Raw genomic sequence first — 20,521 nt, 5'->3', positions numbered from 1 at the left:
GCAAAGTAGAGATGTAACTGTTCATTGCCTTTATTTTTATATAAATATGGTGTGAGTGCAAACATTGCACTATAACTTAAGCTAACAGTAATAACTATAAGATCTATCTGAAATAAATCAGTGTACTGAAACAAATACCAATAACTGTATTGCATTGTTTTCTTATGCGCAATTACTTCATACTGTCTAGTTCTCTTTTTCGTCCTGCATTTATTGAGCCCCCCCTCAGAAAATAACTGGCCCCCCCAGTCAAACTGGTCTAGAACCGCCACTGCTAAGTAAGGCTCCTTTAAGTATTACAAAACTTGACTCAACTTTTGTTTTTGCTGAACCTACCTAGAAATGTTGTGGGGATAGGAGGGAATATAATACGGTTAGATATAACGTTGTCCATAAACTACATGTCCCACAATGCATCTCATTTTGTGACATGCGCACTGAAGAGACTTGTAATTATTTGCCCTAGACTTCTGCTTTCAGACGTAGTTAATTATGAAGTTATTACCCTATCCGATAATAATCCAATACAGAGGCAATCATGTAATATAATACATTATTTTATATACATTATATATTTATGTAGTCCTAAAGTTACAAGCGGCCCTTTGAGTGCAACCTTAATGCTGCTGTGGCCCGCGATGAAATAGATTTTGACAGCTCTGATGTAAAGCACTTTGTGACGTTGTTCTGAAAAGTGCTGTATAAATAAATACAGTTATTAGTAAAGTTATATCAGCACACTCACACTCTTTGGACATCCCCACTCCGAAGCACTTCTGCAGGCGGCAGTACTGACAGCGGTTCCTCGTCACCTTGTTGATGATACAGTTTTTGTCCCGGTGACACGTGTACACCATGTTCTTCTGGATGCTTCGCCGGAAAAACCCCTGAGGAAACAGACAGAACGAAGAGGGGGTTATTCATGAAACCTAATTTCCCTTCTAATCTGCAGCCTCCTGTTTTTCTAAAGCACTCACAGATGAAACCCCCCAGCCGCTGGATATATAACGTCACGAGTCTGTTCAACAACGTGCTGGATGTTTTGTCTTTGCCGTTAAGGAGAGACGAGAGAGTCCCCGCTGGGCGCTTCAAATGCTGCGTGCATGCTCGGAAACAGAGAACCTCGGGGTATCGAACACAGCGAGGACGAGGCTTTACGTCTGAAGGTGACTTTGAGCTCCGGTTGAAGACTCGTCGCTTTCAGAGGAACGCTTTCTTTGTACTCCAGCAGAACCGCGGCTAACAGCTCCTAATTAGGCTCATTCAGCGGGTGAAAGAGATATGGGAATCAAACTGGACTTGTCACGTACACATTGGAGCCTGAGGCATGCTGGGACTTTTGGAAATGTTATGACAAAGCCTTTAAAAATAGATACTAATATAATCTAAGTTATGACATGAACCCGTGAAGCCGAGATGGTATTAACGAAGCGGCCAAAGTCCAATTAAGAAAGGCTCGAGCTGGACATTTGTCAGGTGATATGCACGCCTAATAATCACACTTTTCATTTTCAGTTCTTTGCCTCCACCTAGGACGCTATGTTAAAGGTGGGGTAGGTAAGTTTGAGAAACCGGCTCGAGATCGCTAGAATTTGAAAATACACAACCGGAGAAAATCTGCCACTTCCTCACAGAGCCCCTCCCCCAACACACACGAACGCGCACATGACCAATGAGGGCACGAGGTCAGTGTGTGCCCCGATGGAAGGCTGACAGGCAGGTAGGCCATCCAATCCGATTTGTTGTACTTTTTACAGTATCACGGCTTCTACAGATGACATTTTTTTATGGATTTGTTGTCAAAGCACTTCAGATATTCATTGCTATCGGGATGTTTAGAGCATTCCATGGAATATAACAAAGTGTATCTCGAGCCGGTTTCTGAAACTTACCTACCCCACCTTTAAGCAAAAGTTGGTTTGTTCGAAACTGGGGCAGGATAATGCGATAATTCTATAATGTGCTACAATATGGTAAAATGTAAATGACTGTGATATCCTCTGTAGAAATACGGTCCTATTTCTGGAAAACTCGATGATTGCCGATGTATTAGAGTGCCCTTGTGGTATGTACCAATTTAATTTAGTGTTGCTACTTTTCCTTAATGTAAAGTAGTTGTCCTGTGTATATATGTATTGCTTTTGGCTCTATGTCTTCGTCCTATGTGATTTTTTGTAAACTGAAAATCAATAAACATATTGAAAAAAAAAAAGTTGGTTTGTTGGTCAGAAGGATTACGGGAGAAGTGAAAAGCCCGATGCATCGATTAGGGTTACGTTTTATATAAAGTGTTATATGCTGTTATAACATAAGAAGCATATTGTGTGCTTGTTCTGAAACACACAACACATCGAGCCAGCATTGTTGCAGTAAAAACAAATGCTTTCTTACAAGCAGAATTCAACTCTATTTCATTTGGGACTTTTAGTTTTTTCGATTTATCAATATTTAGTTTTTCGAGGCCAGGAAATAGATAAATAAGGACTCCGTTAGCTGAACATATTAACATTATTCCAGTGTTGGTACACAGAAACAGATTCTCTGTAAAGTGACGGAGAGCAGAGGAGCGAGAGTCGTCACAGATCTCCTCTTCCTCTTCCTCCTCCTCTTCCTCCTCTTGATATTAATATTCCGATGCTCTGGGGTCTTCTGCAATGACCGTCCATCATGCAGGCCCGTGTGCACATGTTTGCAGGCGTTTGTGCCTGAGGAGCCTCGTTCAGTATAAGTGTGTGTGAGTGTGTGTGTGTGGGGGGGGGGTTAAAACTCCATTTGCCTTCGTGACAAATGGGACCTTGCCTTTTCATTAGAGAGGCAGGATGCATGATGGGTAACAGATTAGATCACAGGACTGAAACGGCTGAGTTTCAAGCATCCGTCAACCTCCAGATCCCCCCAGCACGGATACCAACAGCCAATCAGGTGTCAGCTTCCGTCCCGAGGTCGCCTCCCCTCCGTCGGTATTATTCACTCTCCTAATAGAGGCCTTTATCCCGGCTGGTGGGAGCGGTGTGTGTTCAGAGACGCACCTGAGGGTCTGATAATGGATGGCCATATGAGGGTGTTCAGGTTCGGTGAAGAACCCGAGGCTGCTCCGGTACTTATGTCATCCAAACCTGAGAGCATGCAGGTCGCTTAGCCTTCGAAATCTGTGTGTGTGTGTGGTGTGTGTGTGTGTGTGTGTGTGTGTGTGTGTGTGTGTGTGTGTGTGTGTGTGTGTGTGTGTGTGTGTGTGTGTGTCGTGCTCTCGCTGCAGATACATTTGCATTTCGTGAGCTTCAGCTCCTCGCAGCAGGTTTCAAGGCCTGCAGAGCTTTTAAAACTCCCCTCATGCACGTTATTGATACTGAACATTCAAAATGTATGAAGAGATGGGGGAAGGAAACTTTTTTACGAAGTTATCGAGTGTTTACTTTCACAGAACTTGTGATTCAGGGCAGAGTTATTTCGCTTCTCTTTGCCATGTGATGGTTCGTGTAATCAGATCCAGCTGGAGCGAGGTCTGCAGGCCGTCTCTGAAGCTGCTTTCATTACACCTGCTTTATTCTGAACAGTCTGTGAGGAATCTTCTCGTGAGCAGGTCTCAGACTGTCCCCGTTGCTCTGCATAACGCAGACGCAGTTACTAAGATATTTCTTTAAGATTTAGAATAGAAACTGTTTTAAAGGAGGCCCGTATAAGCTTTTATAAGCCCCTCAAGGCTGCGTGCTCAGCCCTCTCCTCTACTCCACACACAGCTCCAACACCATCGTGAAGTTTGCTGACGACACGACCGTCATCGGCCAGATCACCGACGGCGACGAGACGGCGTACAGAGAGGAGGTCGAAACCCTGACATCTTGGTGCCAGGATAACAACCTCCATCTCAACGTCAGCAAAACCAAGGAGCTGATTGTGGATTACAGGAAGCAGCAGAGAGAGGGACACGCCCCCATCGCATCAATGGGACTACGTGGAGAGAGTCAGCAGCTTCGGGTTCCTCGGTGTCCACATCACTGAGGACCTGACAAGGACTCTTCACACTAACACCATCACCAAGAAAGCTCGACAGCGGCTCTTCTTCCTCCGCAGGCTGAGGAGGTTCAACATGGACTCCAGGATACTCTGCAACTTCTACAGGTGCTCCATAGAGAGGATCCTGACTGGCTGCATCACGGCCTGTACGGCAGCTGCACCGCCCTCAACCGTAAGGCTTTACAGAGGGTGGTGAAAGCTGCACAGAACAGCACCAGGACCCTAACCCAGGGCGGAGCTGCCATCCATGGAGGACCTCTACTCTCAGGAAGAACGCCCTCCGGATTACCAAAGACCCCCATCCCCCCAGCCACACACTGTTCAGTCATCTCATATAACTCCCGTACGGTAATTACTACAACTATTTAAAAACGTAATAAACGGTGCAGATAGCGTCTTTTTAAACTTCCATTGTACGTCTTCGCAGGCACAAATTAAAACTCTCAAATCCTGAACGATCACAACATTCTTTCAAACGGCGGGTAAATAAACTTTAATACATTTAAAATGCCACAAAAGCTTGAATCCCGACTTCAAAGCGACTCCGACCTTCCAATAGATGATCTCTTCCATGTGGCTTTCACGCACATGTTTGAACCGGTCAATGCTAACTTGCTCTGTTGTGATCTGTGTATATGACACGGTAAGTCATATACGTCTTCATGTACCGACTGCACGAGTACATGATCGACCACTCAGCCAAGACTAGAGCGAAGACGAGAAGGCATGGTTAACATATCTTTACTGGTGCTATAATAATTAGCATTTGTACCACGGCTGTAGGTCTGATACCATCAGTGAGTTAGAATCAGGGGTCCCCAGCCTTCATCGTGCCAGGGACCGGAGGACACGTTACAAATCGCAGACCGGTTGTTTAACTGATTTCAATATTTACTCGCGAGCAGAGAGCAACAGAGACTACTTGTGTGGAACAGCCTGAACCAATACTAGAACATATGCATCCAACACATATTAACAACGTTTAGAAAAAAAGAACCGGTTTTGTTTGTATGATTTACGGATAATCCAGAAAACGAGGAGAAGGCGCATTATGAAGGTGTGTGTGTGTGTGTGTGTGTGTGTGTGTGTGTGTGTGTGTGTGGGTGACACTGGCATTTGCTTTCAGAAGATATTATGATAGTGTCGTTCGTTCCGGTGCCTTGGTGACCGGACATCTCCTTCATAAAACGAGTAATAGGGGAAATAATCGGGCAGTTCGATGTGTGCAGAGGTGTGTGTGTGTGTGTAGAGGTGTGTGTGTGTGTGTGTGTGTAGAGGTGTGTGTGTGTGTGTGTGTGTAGAGGTGTGTAGTGTGTGTGTAGAGGTGTGTGGTGTCGCTGTGTTGTGTGTGTGGGTGAGTGTGTCCGGTGTGTGTTGTGTGTAGAGGTGTGTGTGTAGAGGTTGTGTGTGGGTGTGTGTGTGTAGAGGTGTGTGTGTGTGTGTGTGGAGGTGTGTGTGTGAGTGTGTGCGTAGAGGTGTGTGTGTGTGCATGTGTGATTATGTGTGTTTGTGTGTGTGTAGAGGTGTGTGTGTGTGTGTGTGGAGGTGTTTGCTTGTAGAGGTGTGTGTGTGTGTAGAGGTGTGTGTGTGTGTGTAGAGGTGTGTGTGTAGGAGGGTGTGGTGTGTAAAGCGGTGTGTGTGTGTAGTGGTGTGTGTGGTGTGTTCAGGTGTGTATGGTGTGTGTGGTGTTGTGTGGGTAAGAGGTGTGTGTGTGGTGTAGTGTGTGTGTGTAGTGTGTGTAGCGGTTGTGTGTGTGTAGGTGAGGTTAGCGGTGTGTGTGTAGTGTGTGGTGTGTTGTCGGCGGTGTGTGTGATGTGTGTCGCGGTTGTGTGTGTCCGGTGTGATGTGGTGTGTGTGTAGGTGTGTGTGTGGTGTAGAGGTGTGTGTGTGTGTGTGTGTGTGTGTGTGTGTGTGTGTGTGTGTGTGTGTGTGTGTGTAGAGGTGTGTGTGTGTGTGTGTGTGTGTAGAGGTGTGTGTGTGTAGAGGTGTGTGTGTGTGTGTGTGTGTGTGTGTTTGTAGAGGTGTGTGTGTGTGTAGAGGTGTGTGTGTGTGTGGTGTGTGTGTGTGTGTGTGTGTGTGTGTGTGTGTGTGTGTGTGTGTGTGTGTGTGTGTGTGTGTGTGTGTAGAGGTGTGTGTGTAGAGGCCCAGCTCTCGGCGCGCTGGCGCTGCACTTAGAGGCGGAGTCTCACGTCCCGCTGCCTCCGGATGCTGCGGCCATTTCATAAGAAGCCTTTTTGGCGACAGAACCATCTCTAAGATCCTCTCAGTTCCTCCTTCACTGACTTCTGTTCCATCTCTGATATGATCTGTAACTGAATCACCAGTCTGTGTTTCTGTTGCTTTATGCTAATGTCCCGAGTGTTGAGACGATGCATTTAAGATGTTGTTTTCGTGCGTGAATCTCCAGCAGTGTTGGGACTAACGCGTTACTGTAACGCAACTCCCTTTTGCCGTAACTAATAGCGTTACTAGTTACCTGTTCCCATTCCGTAGCGCCGTTATGGTTACTGTGATTTAAATGGGTTACATTGTGTGATGGAACTGAAACCGAATCTCCTGCGTAATTTAGAGGCGATGTCCTCTCTCAGCACCATGGGAAAGTGAAAGTGACCAGAGAGGAGTGGTGATTGGTTAACGCGGGGTAACATTTCAGGGTAAGCCAATCAGAGACAGAGTTGGGCGGGTCTTGCGTTATGGGGAAAATACACACACACACACACACACACACACACACACACACACACACACACACACACACACACACACACCACACACACACACACACACACACACACACACACACACACACACACACACACACACACACACATCACACACACACACCACACACACCACACACATACACACCTCTACACACACACACCACTACACACACACACACACACCTCTACACACACACACCTCTACACACACACACACACACACCTCTACACACACACACACACACACACACACCTCTACACACACACACACACACACACACACACACACACACAGTAAAAAAAAAATTCACTTATTACTAGTTACTTTTATAATTTAGTAACTAATAAAGTAACTAGTTACTTTTTTGAGAGCAGTAACTACTAGTTACTTTTTAAAAGTAACTTGCCCAACACTGATCTCCAGTAGTTCCTCAAACAGATGCTGGACTCCCTCCTCCTCCTCCTCCTCCTCCTCCTCCTCCTCCTCCTCCTCCTCCTCCTCCATAAATGAGAGGATCAGAGGTTTCTGCTGAAAGAATCACTCAAAACACAAGGATGGTAGAACTCATCTCCTCTCACAGCATCATCTGCTTCCAGCACGACTTCAAGGTCATCCTTACAGAGTGAGAGTGAAGCTCCTGAATGCGTTATAAGACAGCTCTGAAACTCTGTTGATCGTGGTTTGAATCCAACTGGAGAACAAACCTTTCTTTACAAACCAGTCGACAAAGGATGCTTATACAATATCCAGTTGAAAGCATCAATAGAATTATTTTTTACATTAAGCTGAGAGATAAACTGTGTGTATCAAGAACACACTCTATTCATGTTTGGAATATAAGGCAGTGGTTAAAGACTAGACCTTATTCTGTATAACTTCTAGGTAAAAACGTTATGAAAAAAGTAAAAAGGTCTAACAAGTCTCCAAATGAGACGACTAAACGTCATCACGCCCAACATTAGCCACCTTTAGCTTAGCGGTGGTGACGTGAAGTCATGTGACCGTGCTGTAGTTCCTTTATAGCCCAACATTAGCCGCCTTTAGCTTAGCGGTGGTGACGTGAGGTCATGTGACCGTGCTGTAGTTCCTTTATAGCCCAACATTAGCCGCCTTTAGCTTAGCGGTGGTGACGTGAAGTCATGTGACCGTGCTGTAGTTCCTTTATAGCCCAACATTAGCCGCCTTTAGCTTAGCGGTGGTGACGTGAAGTCATGTGACCGTGCTGTAGTTCCTTTATAGCCCAACAATAGCCGCCTTTAGCTTAGCGGTGGTGACGTGAAGTCATGTGACCGTGCTGCAGTTCCTTTATAGCTCAACAATAGCCGCCTTTAGCTTAGCGGTGGTGACGTGAAGTCATGTGACCGTGCTGTAGTTCCTTTATAGCCCAACATTAGCCACCTTTAGCTTAGCGGTGGTGACGTGAAGTCATGTGACCGTGCTGCAGTTCCTTTATAGCCCAACATTAGCCACCTTTAGCTTAGCGGTGGTGACGTGAAGTCATGTGACCGTGCTGCAGTTCCTTTATAGCCTAACATTAGCCGCCTTTTGCTTAGCAGTGGTGACGTGAGGTCATGTGACCGTGCTGCAGTTCCTTTATAGCCCAACATTAGCCTCCTTTAGCTTAGCGGTGGTGACGTGAAGTCATGTGACCGTGCTGTAGTTCCTTTATAGCCCAACATTAGCCGCCTTTAGCTTAGCGGTGGTGACGTGAGGTCATGTGACCGTGCTGCAGTTCCTTTATAGCCCAACATTAGCCTCCTTTAGCTTAGCGGTGGTGACGTGAAGTAATTTGACCGTGCTGCAGTTCCTTTATAGCCCAACATTAGCCTCCTTTAGCTTAGCGGTGGTGACGTGAAGTCATGTGACCGTGCTGTAGTTCCTTTATAGCTCAACAATAGCCGCCTTTAGCTTAGCGGTGGTGACGTGAAGTCATGTGACCGTGCTGCAGTTCCTTTATAGCCCAACATTAGCCACCTTTAGCTTAGCGGTGGTGACGTGAAGTCATGTGACCGTGCTGCAGTTCCTTTATAGCCTAACATTAGCCGCCTTTAGCTTAGCAGTGGTGACGTGAGGTCATGTGACCGTGCTGCAGTTCCTTTATAGCCCAACATTAGCCTCCTTTAGCTTAGCGGTGGTGACGTGAAGTCATGTGACCGTGCTGTAGTTCCTTTATAGCCCAACATTAGCCGCCTTTAGCTTAGCGGTGGTGACGTGAGGTCATGTGACCGTGCTGCAGTTCCTTTATAGCCCAACAGTAGCCTCCTTTAGCTTAGCGGTGGTGACGTGAAGTCATGTGACCGTGCTGTAGTTCCTTTATAGCCCAACATTAGCCGCCTTTAGCTTAGCGGTGGTGACGTGAAGTCATGTGACCGTGCTGCAGTTCCTTTATAGCCCAACATTAGCCGCCTTTAGCTTAGCGGTGGTGACGTGAAGTCATGTGACCGTGCTGTAGTTCCTTTATAGCCCAACAATAGCATCCTTTAGCTTAGCGGTGGTGACGTGAAGTCATGTGACCGTGCTGCAGTTCCTTTATAGCCCAACATTAGCCACCTTTAGCTTAGCAGTGGTGACGTGAAGTCATGTGACCGTGCTGCAGTTCCTTTATAGCCTAACATTAGCCGCCTTTAGCTTAGCAGTGGTGACGTGAAGTAATTTGACCGTGCTGTAGTTCCTTTATAGCCTAACATTAGCCGCCTTTAGCTTAGCGGTGGAGACGTGAAGTCATGTGACCGTGCTGCAGTTCCTTTATAGCCCAACATTAGCCACCTTTAGCTTAGCAGTGGTGACGTGAAGTCATGTGACCGTGCTGTAGTTCCTTTATAGCCTAACATTAGCCGCCTTTAGCTTAGCAGTGGTGACGTGAAGTCATGTGACCGTGCTGTAGTTCCTTTATAGCCCAACATTAGCCTCCTTTAGCTTAGCGGTGGTAACGTGAAGTCATGTGACCGTGCTGTAGTTCCTTTATAGCCCAACATTAGCCTCCTTTAGCTTAGCGGTGGTGACGTGAAGTCATGTGACTAGTGCTGCGTACCGGTACGCCGAACCGGTACTGGACTTGTAAAAAGTTTCGGTTCAAGTCCGGTTAAAACCGGAACGTCGGGAACCGGTACTTGGACTCGCAAAAAAACTAGCACTTACGTATATTCTGGTGTCTGTGGTTATTTAAACATTCCCTGATAAACGTTATTCAGTGTCAATAAATGAGTGCTAATCCCAGTGTGCTCAGTGTACAACATCACATGTCATTTCACCTTCGATTCACGGTTTGAAAACGTAGCATTTCGCCACATGCTAATGCTAACCGGAAGTGAAGAATTTTCAGAATAAAAGTATTAAGTTAATAGTTAGTGAACTTCCGTTTTTTTAAGAATAAAACTGATTTCAATTAAATAGTGTATTTAATTCAAAATTACGCCATATCAACATTGATTTGAATTTCTAACAGTATGTATGTACATCACTATGTATGTAGTATGTACTGTATAATGTACACATGTAGAGTTGTAGAAAATACATGGTGTACAGACAGTACAGTACACTCTGACTGTACAGTCACAGTAGCTATACTGTATACTATAGTAGGTGTGTAACAGTGTAATGCGTATAGTCTACTCTACACTCTACCTTTCAGCAAAGCTTTAGGGATTTAGGCTCAGTCAGCTCAGGGACTGTTTGGTTACTTCAGTTTGGTAAATGAAATAAATGTTTGAACTTTGTAGTAGTTCACTGTAGTTGCTGTCACAAGTCATTTGTAGACTAAGTGGCAAAAACAGTTTTTTTACATTTGTACTTTGTAGAGAAATGTAGACACAAGTTGGAAGGGAGCACAATAAACCTGACGAGTTTGAATTTGAGTTGATTATAAGTTAATTTTCAATTGATAATTAGCTCACAATAAGTTCACTTTAGTTACTCACGCAACTTGACACAAGCCATGGGTTCAGGTCCGGACTTATAAGTCCGGACCTGAACCTGAACCTCCGGACTTGAGTCCGGACCTGAACCTGAATGTGAGTCCAGGTACGCAGCACTACATGTGACCGTGCTGTAGTTCCTTTATAGCCCAACATTAGCCTCCTTTAGCTTAGCGGTGGTGACGTGAAGTCATGTGACCGTGCTGTAGTTCCTTTATAGCCCAACATTAGCCACCTTTAGCTTAGCGGTGGTGACGTGAAGTAATTTGACCGTGCTGTAGTTCCTTTATAGCCCAACATTAGCCACCTTTAGCTTAGCGGTGGTGACATGAAGTCATGTGACCGTGCTGTAGTTCCTTTATAGCCCAACATTAGCCACCTTTAGCTTAGCGGTGGTGACGTGAAGTCATGTGACCGTGCTGCAGTTCCTTTATAGCCCAACATTAGCCGCCTTTAGCTTAGCGGTGGTGACATGAAGTCATGTGACCGTGCTGTAGTTCCTTTATAGCCCAACATTAGCCACCTTTAGCTTAGCGGTGGTGACGTGAAGTCATGTGACCGTGCTGTAGTTCCTTTATAGCCCAACATTAGCCACCTTTAGCTTAGCGGTGGTGACGTGAAGTCATGTGACCGTGCTGCAGTTCCTTTATAGCCCAACATTAGCCACCTTTAGCTTAGCGGTGGTGACGTGAAGTCATGTGACCATGCTGTAGTTCCTTTATAGCCCAACATTAGCCTCCTTTAGCTTAGCGGTGGTGACGTGAAGTCATGTGACCGTGCTGCAGTTCCTTTATAGCCCAACATTAGCCACCTTTAGCTTAGCGGTGGTGACGTGAAGTCATGTGACCATGCTGTAGTTCCTTTATAGCCCAACATTAGCCTCCTTTAGCTTAGCGGTGGTGACGTGAAGTCATGTGACCGTGCTGTAGTTCCTTTATAGCCCAACATTAGCCTCCTTTCGCTTAGCGGTGGTGACGTGAAGTCATGTGACCGTGCTGTATTTCCTTTATAGCCTAACATTAGCCTCCTTTAGCTTAGCGGTGGTGACGTGAAGTCATGTGACCGTGCTGTATTTCCTTTATAGCCTAGCGTTCTGTAACGTTGTTTATATCTACCCTCTTCTGACCTCCTCATACCTGAACTCTCTCTACAGATAAGGCTTCATGTTGGGATGTGATGTCGGATCTGATAAACTGCAACTTAACCGAGATCATTATCCAACATGTTGTTATCTTAATGGGCCGCGGATTGAGTGTCAGAACGGCCGCCCCGCCATCTTAGGCCTTCTCATTTACAGATTAAAAAACGAAAGTGCCGTCCATTAATTATTTAGATACAATCCAACCCCTTGTCCACCTGGCCTCCTCCATTTTCTCCCCTCTCTCTTTGTGTTGCTGAGCATTCAGCACCGCGGCGGAGGATTAGCTTTCGCTGTTAATCGTGTCGACATCTTATCACTGCCGTGGAAAGTGGAGAAGACACTGGAGACCCCGGGGGGTTCCAGAGAAATGAGGAGCAGAGGTGGAGAGGGCAGTGGACGGGTGATATTTATCCAGCCCAGGATATTACTTACACCTGCAGTGCACTGGAGAGTTCAGGAAGGAGACCCAGATGGGCCCGACATTTCACGGGACGTTTTATTTTATTTTTGTCTTTTCATTGCAGATGTTTACGTTATCTTTTTACATTTGTATTTATTTACTTATTTATTACATTAAATAATCACATGTTATTCTATTTAATCTTTTTATTGGACATTTCAACATTAACTTCTTATGTTTGTGTATTAAATGTATTGACTTATACTTTTACCTATTTATTAAGTCAGTTATTAGTTTCTTTATTATTTCCTTTTATGGTGTAAACATTTTTGGCTTTTTTCATGTCATAATTTTAGATGGATTAGTTTTACAGCATTGTAAAAGTACTATTGTGTGCAGTACAGGCTGTGCATACTTCCTGGGACTCTGCAGTCCAGTATCATCGACAGAAACACAACCACAGAAGAAGAAAAGCGCCTGGTCGGCACAAAGAGCCGCATTGTTCCCGCCGCTAATGTGAAACCGGGACAGATAAGAGACAAACACTACAACACAGAAAACAAGAGACACTTCTCTCAGACCCCCGAAACCCAATCACTGCTTATCTGAGCCCCGAGCAGATGGAGCCGCAGATACAACGGAAAGGAGGAAGCAGTAGAAAGAGTGAGATGGAAAGAGTGAGATAGTGAGAGAGAGCCTGAACAGACCGACCGCTCTGAATATCTGCAGAGAACCGGAGAACAGAAAGACAACGGACGAGGTTTCAGGTCACCGCGGCCCCGTTCAGCTCGTCTTCCCCCGGAGCGACCGGAAGCCATCTTTAAAGCTCTCTCACGCACGCACGCACACACACGCGCACACGCACACGCACACACACAGTAACAGGAGTGTGTTGCCACAGTGAGGACGTCTCACCGTAATCTAGGGCTGCAACAAACGACTAATTTGATAGTCGATTAATCTATCGATTAATGAAACGATTAATCGACTATTCGGCCTTGCACAATTTCTCAAACGCTCTTATTTAGCCATCAACTTTTAGATTTAGCTTGAGGTTGTTTTAGGCATGTGGAAACTAACAATGAAGACAATAAAGATGAATACTTGATTAAAAAATACATATTATTAAATTAACTAAACAAATTGTTTACAAAATGAACATTGCTTTTCATTTAAATTAAATAAATAATATTTCACATGAAAAGAAACAACAGTGTTTTAGCAAATAATAAATAATGTGATGACAGAACTGTAAACAGAATAGCTGAAACTTTAACAAACTAACTAATTCAGTTACCTTAAATCATTACCCCATGTTTATATAATTGAGTTAACTCGTGTGTTGCTGCTAGCATACATAACACCTGACGTGAAAACGTTGCTCGTGGACGGGGCTACAGAGCTGCTAGAAAGACAGTCGAACCCGGTGCATTCCTCCGTCTGGATGTGGAGCACTTTTGCTCAATGTTTAGACACATTGCTCGTGTTGCCGCCCTGACATGCTAAACTCTTATTGCACTTTTGGCAACGAGCATCGAGACGGGTAAAGTTTAACCACACCTCTGAGCGCGTTCTCTCCGCAGTGTGTTGCTGCATGGAGCAGCCGCGTGTGTGTAAACGGCCCCGCCCCCTCCCACACAGACCAGGGAGATCTCGTCTGATCGAAAATACATCATAGACGCATTTGTTTGTCTTTTTACATATTATAAACGAGCTGGCCACACGAAGACTGCGATATAATGTTTTTGTATCAATAATACATGACATATATTTTTTAAATGTCTCCAGTACCAATAACGTTGGAGTTTGCGGCGCGTAAAACGCACGTGATGACGTCACCAACGAATCGACGACTGAATTAGTTGGCAACTAATTTGGTAATCAATTTTAATCGATTAAGTCGATTAGTTGTTGCACCACTACCGTAATCAACCGTATTTAATTTCGTCTTAATGTACAATATTACATTTTACATTCTGTTCTTGTACATATTCTATTTACGTGTATATAGACTTCTTGCACTATTTTGTATTTGTATTTTATTATATATGTTGCATCGTTTCTCCATCTCTCGCTGTACGTGCATATTACATTAAAACCTCTGACCCTTTGAACCAGGACCTCTGGATGATAACCAGGCGTGAGAAGGGCCGCCTGAAGAAGGCTTGTCTGCATGTTTACCTGCAGGAAGTAACGTGATGTGTCGCTGGTGATGGGAGCAGCAGCCGAGTGTGAAAAACATAACGATCAGCTTAATTATGGGCTGAACTACCAATATGTAAAAGCTCAATGTAAAAGTCAAACGGCGCTTTCTGTCTGAACTGAAGCTGTAATTAATGCCGTCTTTAAAAGGCACCAAACGCCTGATGCAAGCCCCCCCTCCATCGGAGTGAATGAAGTGAAAAGTTGGACAAATAATCAATAAGAAGGATTTGAATACATTTTGAATACTTCTACTCGACTCTATTTTGTTTACATATAGTTATTTCATTTCTTTGTGTAATTGTTTTGATTTTTCATAGAGATACTAAAGGTCTTACAAGTGTGTCATCTTGAGTTTATGTAGTAGAAGCAATTTCATTTCAAACCTTTATTCAACCAGACTGGTCCCATTGAGGTCATAGATCTCTTTTTAGGTTCCACGTGAAACATGAAACAATAAAGGACATCATACATTATTATTCTTGCTGAAGATTGTTCTGAGCGAGTGGAGCTGCGCACATAGAAGCTGTCTTCCCTCAGACAGTCCTTGCTCTCGGCACGTCTAACAAGACTACATCCTGCGACCTCAGACAGTAGCTGCTTGCAACGCTCTGTGTGATCAGGCATGCTATGGGCACTACTAAATGTCTATAACTCTGTAAATGTATCCTGTAAATATAATGTTATAATGTATAAGCTTTATAAATAGACGTGTACCAGTGACTGAGCCTCCGTGCAGAGAGTGAAGGCAGACCTGCCTCGGCGTACAGGGTGCAGTGCTGAGTCAGCGCTTTACAGATCTCAGGGCGCTGTGATACGCGGCATCTAACATGTCCAGGCAATGGGCCGGTGCATTCATATAGACCAGATCCCCAGAGTCCAGCACAGGTCAAAGGTCACAGAGCCTTCTCCTGGCCTCCAGCGAGAAGCAGGACTTGTTCCTGGAGAAGAACCCTAGCCTCACCCTCAGTCTTTAAGCAGGTTAGTGACCTGACGTTTAAAAGAGAGACAATCATCAAGCCAGATACCAAGGTATTTGTAACAGGCAACCGCTCTGAGGCAAGGCAAGTTTATTTATCTAGCACCTTTCAACACAAGGCAATTCAAGGTGCTTTACACACATGAAAGACATTCAGACAAAGGCATTTAAAAACAGTCGTTAAAAAGAAAAGATAATAAAAGAAACATTAAAAGACTGTCAAAGTTTTTTGTGGGAAAATACCCAGTCGTACCCACTATAAAATAGTTGTACCTTGTATCCCACTATAAAGCTCACGATACTTTTAGTAAAACTAAGAACATGTACCCTATCGTCCTCGAACTATAAGATCCTTTTCCGAAACTAATGAAACTGGCCTCTAGTTTGGCCCACAAACCATTTAAAAGTCCTTAAGTTTACCTGTGGACCTTTTTGGTATCCTTCCGCGAACCAGGGGTTTGAAACCAAAACGTTGCCTGTGTCGACGTTCTCTCCTGTGTCGGGGAAATATCACTCGACACCAGGTTGAGAATCAACGATCAGGCAATAAAAAGTTACAGTGCAGTTTAAGATATGAATAGTTCACACAGAAACACAACGGCTCAGTTTCAATTAAAAGCAGCGACGAAAAGAAAAGTCTTCAGCCTGGATTTAAAAGTAGTCAGAGTTGCAGCGGACCTGCAGGTTTTATTCCTTGCGCAGTTACCATATCCAAAGCAGCCTCTGGCGTCCACGACAAAGCATTCAAGAGATGTTTGAAGTGGGTTTCTATCAGGTACTTGTTCATGGTCGCAGGTACTTCTCTCTGTCTGTACCTGTGTCCTCTCATGTTCCGATTAACCCAGCTTCCCCACATGTCTTTCTTTCTGGTGTCTATATACGCTGGGATCCGGAGTCATGGATGATGCTGCGGTCCTGTGTCCTGGATCGCGAGCCCTGGATCTTGAGTCGTGGCTGTGGTCCTGGATCATCGGTCCTGGATGGATATCCTCGTGGATTCATCTTCCTATTATACACGCATGCATTTCCAAACATCTGGACTACCTATGTTGCAAATGTATTATCTTTTCAATTTACACACGGCATCTATTGCAGTCTGTCCGTCCTGGGAGAGGGATCCCTCCTCTGTTGCTCTCCCTGAGGTTTCTCCCATGTTCCCTTTAAACTGGGTTTTCTTTGGAAGTGTTTCCTTGTACGATGTGAGGGTCTAAAGACAGAGGGTCTGAGGACAGAGGGTCTGAGGACAGAGGGTCTAAGGACAGAGGGTCTGAGGACAGAGGGTCTAAGGACAGAGGGTCTAAGGACAGAGGGTGTAAGGACAGAGGGTCTAAGGACAGAGGGTCTGAGGACAGAGGGTCTAAGGACAGAGGGTGTAAGGACAGAGGGTCTAAGGACAGAGTGTCTAAGGACAGAGGGTCTAAGGACAGAGGGTCTGAGGACAGAGGGTCTAAGGACAGAGGGTCTAAGGACAGAGGGTCTGAGGACAGAGGGTCTGAGGACAGAGGGTCTGAGGACAGAGGGTCTAAGGACAGAGGGTCTAAGGACAGAGGGTCTAAGGACAGAGGGTCTGAGGACAGAGGGTGTAAGGACAGAGGGTCTAAGGACAGAGGGTCTAAGGACAGAGGGTCTGAGGACAGAGGGTCTAAGGACAGAGGGTCTGAGGATAGAGGGTCTAAGGACAGAGGGTCTAAGGACAGAGGGTCTGAGGACAGAGCGTCTGAGGACAGAGGGTCTGAGGACAGAGGGTCTAAGGACAGAGGGTCTGAGGACAGAGGGTCTGAGGACAGAGGGTCTGAGGACAGAGGGTCTAAGGACAGAGGATCTAAGGACAGAGGATCTAAGGACAGAGGGTCTGAGGACAGAGGGTCTGAGGACAGAGGGTCTGAGGACAGAGGGTCTAAGGACAGAGGATCTAAGGACAGAGGATCTAAGGACCGAGGGTCTAAGGACAGAGGGTCTGAGGACAGAGGGTCTAAGGACAGAGGGTCTAAGGACAGAGGGTCTGAGGACAGAGGGTCTAAGGACAGAGGGTCTAAGGACAGAGGGTCTGAGGACAGAGGGTCTAAGGACAGAGGGTCTAAGGACAGAGGGTCTGAGGACAGAGGGTCTAAGGACAGAGGGTCTGAGGACAGAGGGTCTGAGGACAGAGGGTCTGAGGACAGAGGGTCTGAGGACAGAGGGTCTGAGGACAGAGGGTCTGAGGACAGAGGGTCTGAGGACAGAGGGTCTGAGGACAGAGGGTCCACTGAGACAAAGGTAACATCTGTGATATTGGGCTATAAATAAACATTGATTGACTGATTGATGTCTAAGGTCAAGTGAAGTCTATACTTACAGTATTTTTCATGGCCTTCTACAGAAACACAACATTGCCGCACGACTCTTTGTTGCTGAGTAGAGAGAGAGAGAGAGAGAGAGAGAGAGAGAGAGAGAGAGAGAGAGAGAGAGAGAGAGAGAGAGAGAGAGAGAGAGACGGCGTCAACAACACTCAGCTACTCAGGACTCTCTCAGAGGAAGCATCAGCCTGAACGCCTCTCGTGCCTCGTGCCTCGCCTCCTGTGCTGCAGCACCTCTGCTCACCCTCTGTCTGAAACCAGAGCCCAGTCTACTCTGATTGGTTAGCTGGCCGGCTCTGTTGTGATTGGTCAACAGCTTAGCGATGTCCCGATCACGTACAATGTGTTGGAGCGAGAGTGTTTTCCGTCGTGATGTCACATGCCGACAACTATTCCTGTGAGGCACGTGAAAACACGCTTCCATATGAAAGTCTATTCAGATCAGTGAGGAGTCTGATTCCCACACACGTGCACGCCTCCAAGTGCACTTAGCAAAGCTTTTCTCTGTGGAACACAAAGCATGCTTTTTAAAGTACGTGCCCATCGTTTGTGTTAGTTAGTTCTTCAGACTTGTTTTGAAAGTCCAAAACATGTTTAAGATATTCGCTTCAATGTGAGAGTGAAGAAAAGCAGGGAACTGCATATTTCAGAGGCTGAACACTCTGAGAGAAAATTAACTTAATTGATAATCAAAATACTTCTATTTTAAAGAATATGGATTATAAAATATCGCTGTGGGGGAATCCAGGGGATGTTATGATTAGTATCAGGAAAGTGTTTCTTCAGAGCAACAAAGATATGCCCGTTAATACGATATAAAACACAGACAGATCTCCAAGTATCAGAGTCTGAAAACTGCATTTTTGGACATGTTTGCATTGAAAGTCTCTCATCAAACCATCCATCCATCCATCCATCCAACCATCCATCCACCCATCCATCAAACCATCCATCCATCCATCCATCCATCCATCCATCCATCCATCCATCCATCCACCCAACCACCCATCCATCCATCCACCCATCCATCCATCCATCCATCCATCCATCCATCAAACCATCCATCCACCCATCCACCCATCCATCCATCCATCCATCCACCCATCCATCCATCCACCCATCCATCCATCCATCCATCCATCCATCCATCCATCCATCCATCCATCCACCCAACCACCCATCCATCCATCCATCCACCCATCCATCCATCCATCCATCCATCCACCCAACCACCCAACCACCCATCCATCCACCCATCCATCTATCCATCCTTCCATCCATCCATCCATCCATCAAATCATCCAACCATCCATCCATCCATCCATCCATCCATCCATCCATCCATCAAATCATCCATCCATCCATCCATCCATCAAACCATCCATCCATCCACCCATCCATCCACCCATCCATCCATCCATCCATCCATCCACCCAACCACCCAACCACCCATCCATCCACCCATCCATCCACCCACCCATCCATCCATCCATCAAACCATCCATCCATCCATCCATCCATCAAACCATCCATCCATCCACCCATCCATCCACCCATCCATCCACCCATCCATCAAATCATCCAACCATCCATCCATCCATCCATCCATCCATCAAATCATCCATCCATCCATCAAACCATCCATCCATCCACCCATCCATCCACCCATCCATCCATCCATTCCATCCACCCATCCATCCACCCACCCATCCATCCATCCATCAACCATCCATCCATCCATCCATCAAACCATCCATCCATCCACCCATCCATCCACCCATCCATCCACCCATCCATCCATCCATCCATCCAACCATCCATCAAATCATCCATCCATCCATCCATCCATCCATCCATCCATCAAATCATCCATCCATCCATCAAATCATCCATCAAATCATTCATCCATCCATCCAACCATCCATCCATCCATCCATCCATCCATCCATCCATCCATCAAATCATCCATCCATCCATCAAATCATCCATCAAATCATCCATCCATCCATCCAACCATCCATCCATCAAATCATCCATCCATCCATCCATCCATCCATCCATCCATCCACCCATCCATCCATCCATCCATCCATCCATCAAATCATCCATCAAATCATTCATCCATCCATCCATCCAACCATCCATCCATCCATCCATCCATCAATCATCCATCCATCCATCAAATCATCCATCAAATCATCCATCCATCCATCCATCCAACCATCCATCCATCAAATCATCCATCCATCCATCCATCCAACCATCCATCCATCAAATCATCCATCCATCCATCCATCCATCCATCCATCCATCTTCTCCCCTTCTCCGTGGTCGGGTCTCGGGGTAGCAGTTCCAGCAGAGAGCCCCACACGTTCCTTTCCCCTCATGAACCAGCTCTGACTGGGGGATCCCAAGGCGCTCCCAGGCCAGAAGAGATATAATCCCTCCACCTGGTCCTAGGTCTACCCCTTGGTCTCTTCCCAGCTGGACGTGCCTGGAACACCTCCCTAGGGAGGCGCCCAGGTGGCATCCTAACTAGGTGCCCGAACCACCTCAACTGGCTCCTTTCGACGCGAAGGAGGAGCGGCTCAACTCCGAGTCCCTCCCTGATGACCGAACCTCTCCCCTTATCCCTAAGGGAGACGCCAGCCCCCCTGCGGAGAAAACCCATCTCGACCGCTTGTATCCGCGATCTCGTTCTTTCGGTCGTTATCAAATCACTTCTAAAATAATGTTGTTTGTTAAAATATGGCTGTAGGTGAATCGAGGTGATGGTTTCCCTCCCTTCCTGTGTGTCATGTTTAGCATCAG

The 20,521-nt window shown here is 45.9% G+C and overlaps 1 protein-coding gene across 1 annotated transcript in view; it reads right to left on the bottom strand.

Annotated features, from left to right (window-relative positions):
* Positions 1 to 20,521, bottom strand: part of LOC117442778 (retinoic acid receptor beta-like) — a gene marked incomplete at its 3' end in the record, with an annotated part of 72,853 nt that overhangs the window by 26,806 nt on the left and 25,526 nt on the right. The window contains exon 3 of the mRNA XM_034078727.1: positions 746 to 887. Within this exon, the coding sequence (XP_033934618.1) occupies positions 746 to 887 (142 nt within the window). The remainder of the gene's footprint in view (positions 1 to 745; positions 888 to 20,521) is intronic.

The sequence above is a fragment of the Pseudochaenichthys georgianus genome, unplaced genomic scaffold (genome assembly GCF_902827115.2).
Source record: "Pseudochaenichthys georgianus unplaced genomic scaffold, fPseGeo1.2 scaffold_473_arrow_ctg1, whole genome shotgun sequence".
NCBI lineage: Eukaryota > Metazoa > Chordata > Actinopteri > Perciformes > Channichthyidae > Pseudochaenichthys > Pseudochaenichthys georgianus.
This window is presented reverse-complemented; position numbering and strand designations above follow the sequence as displayed.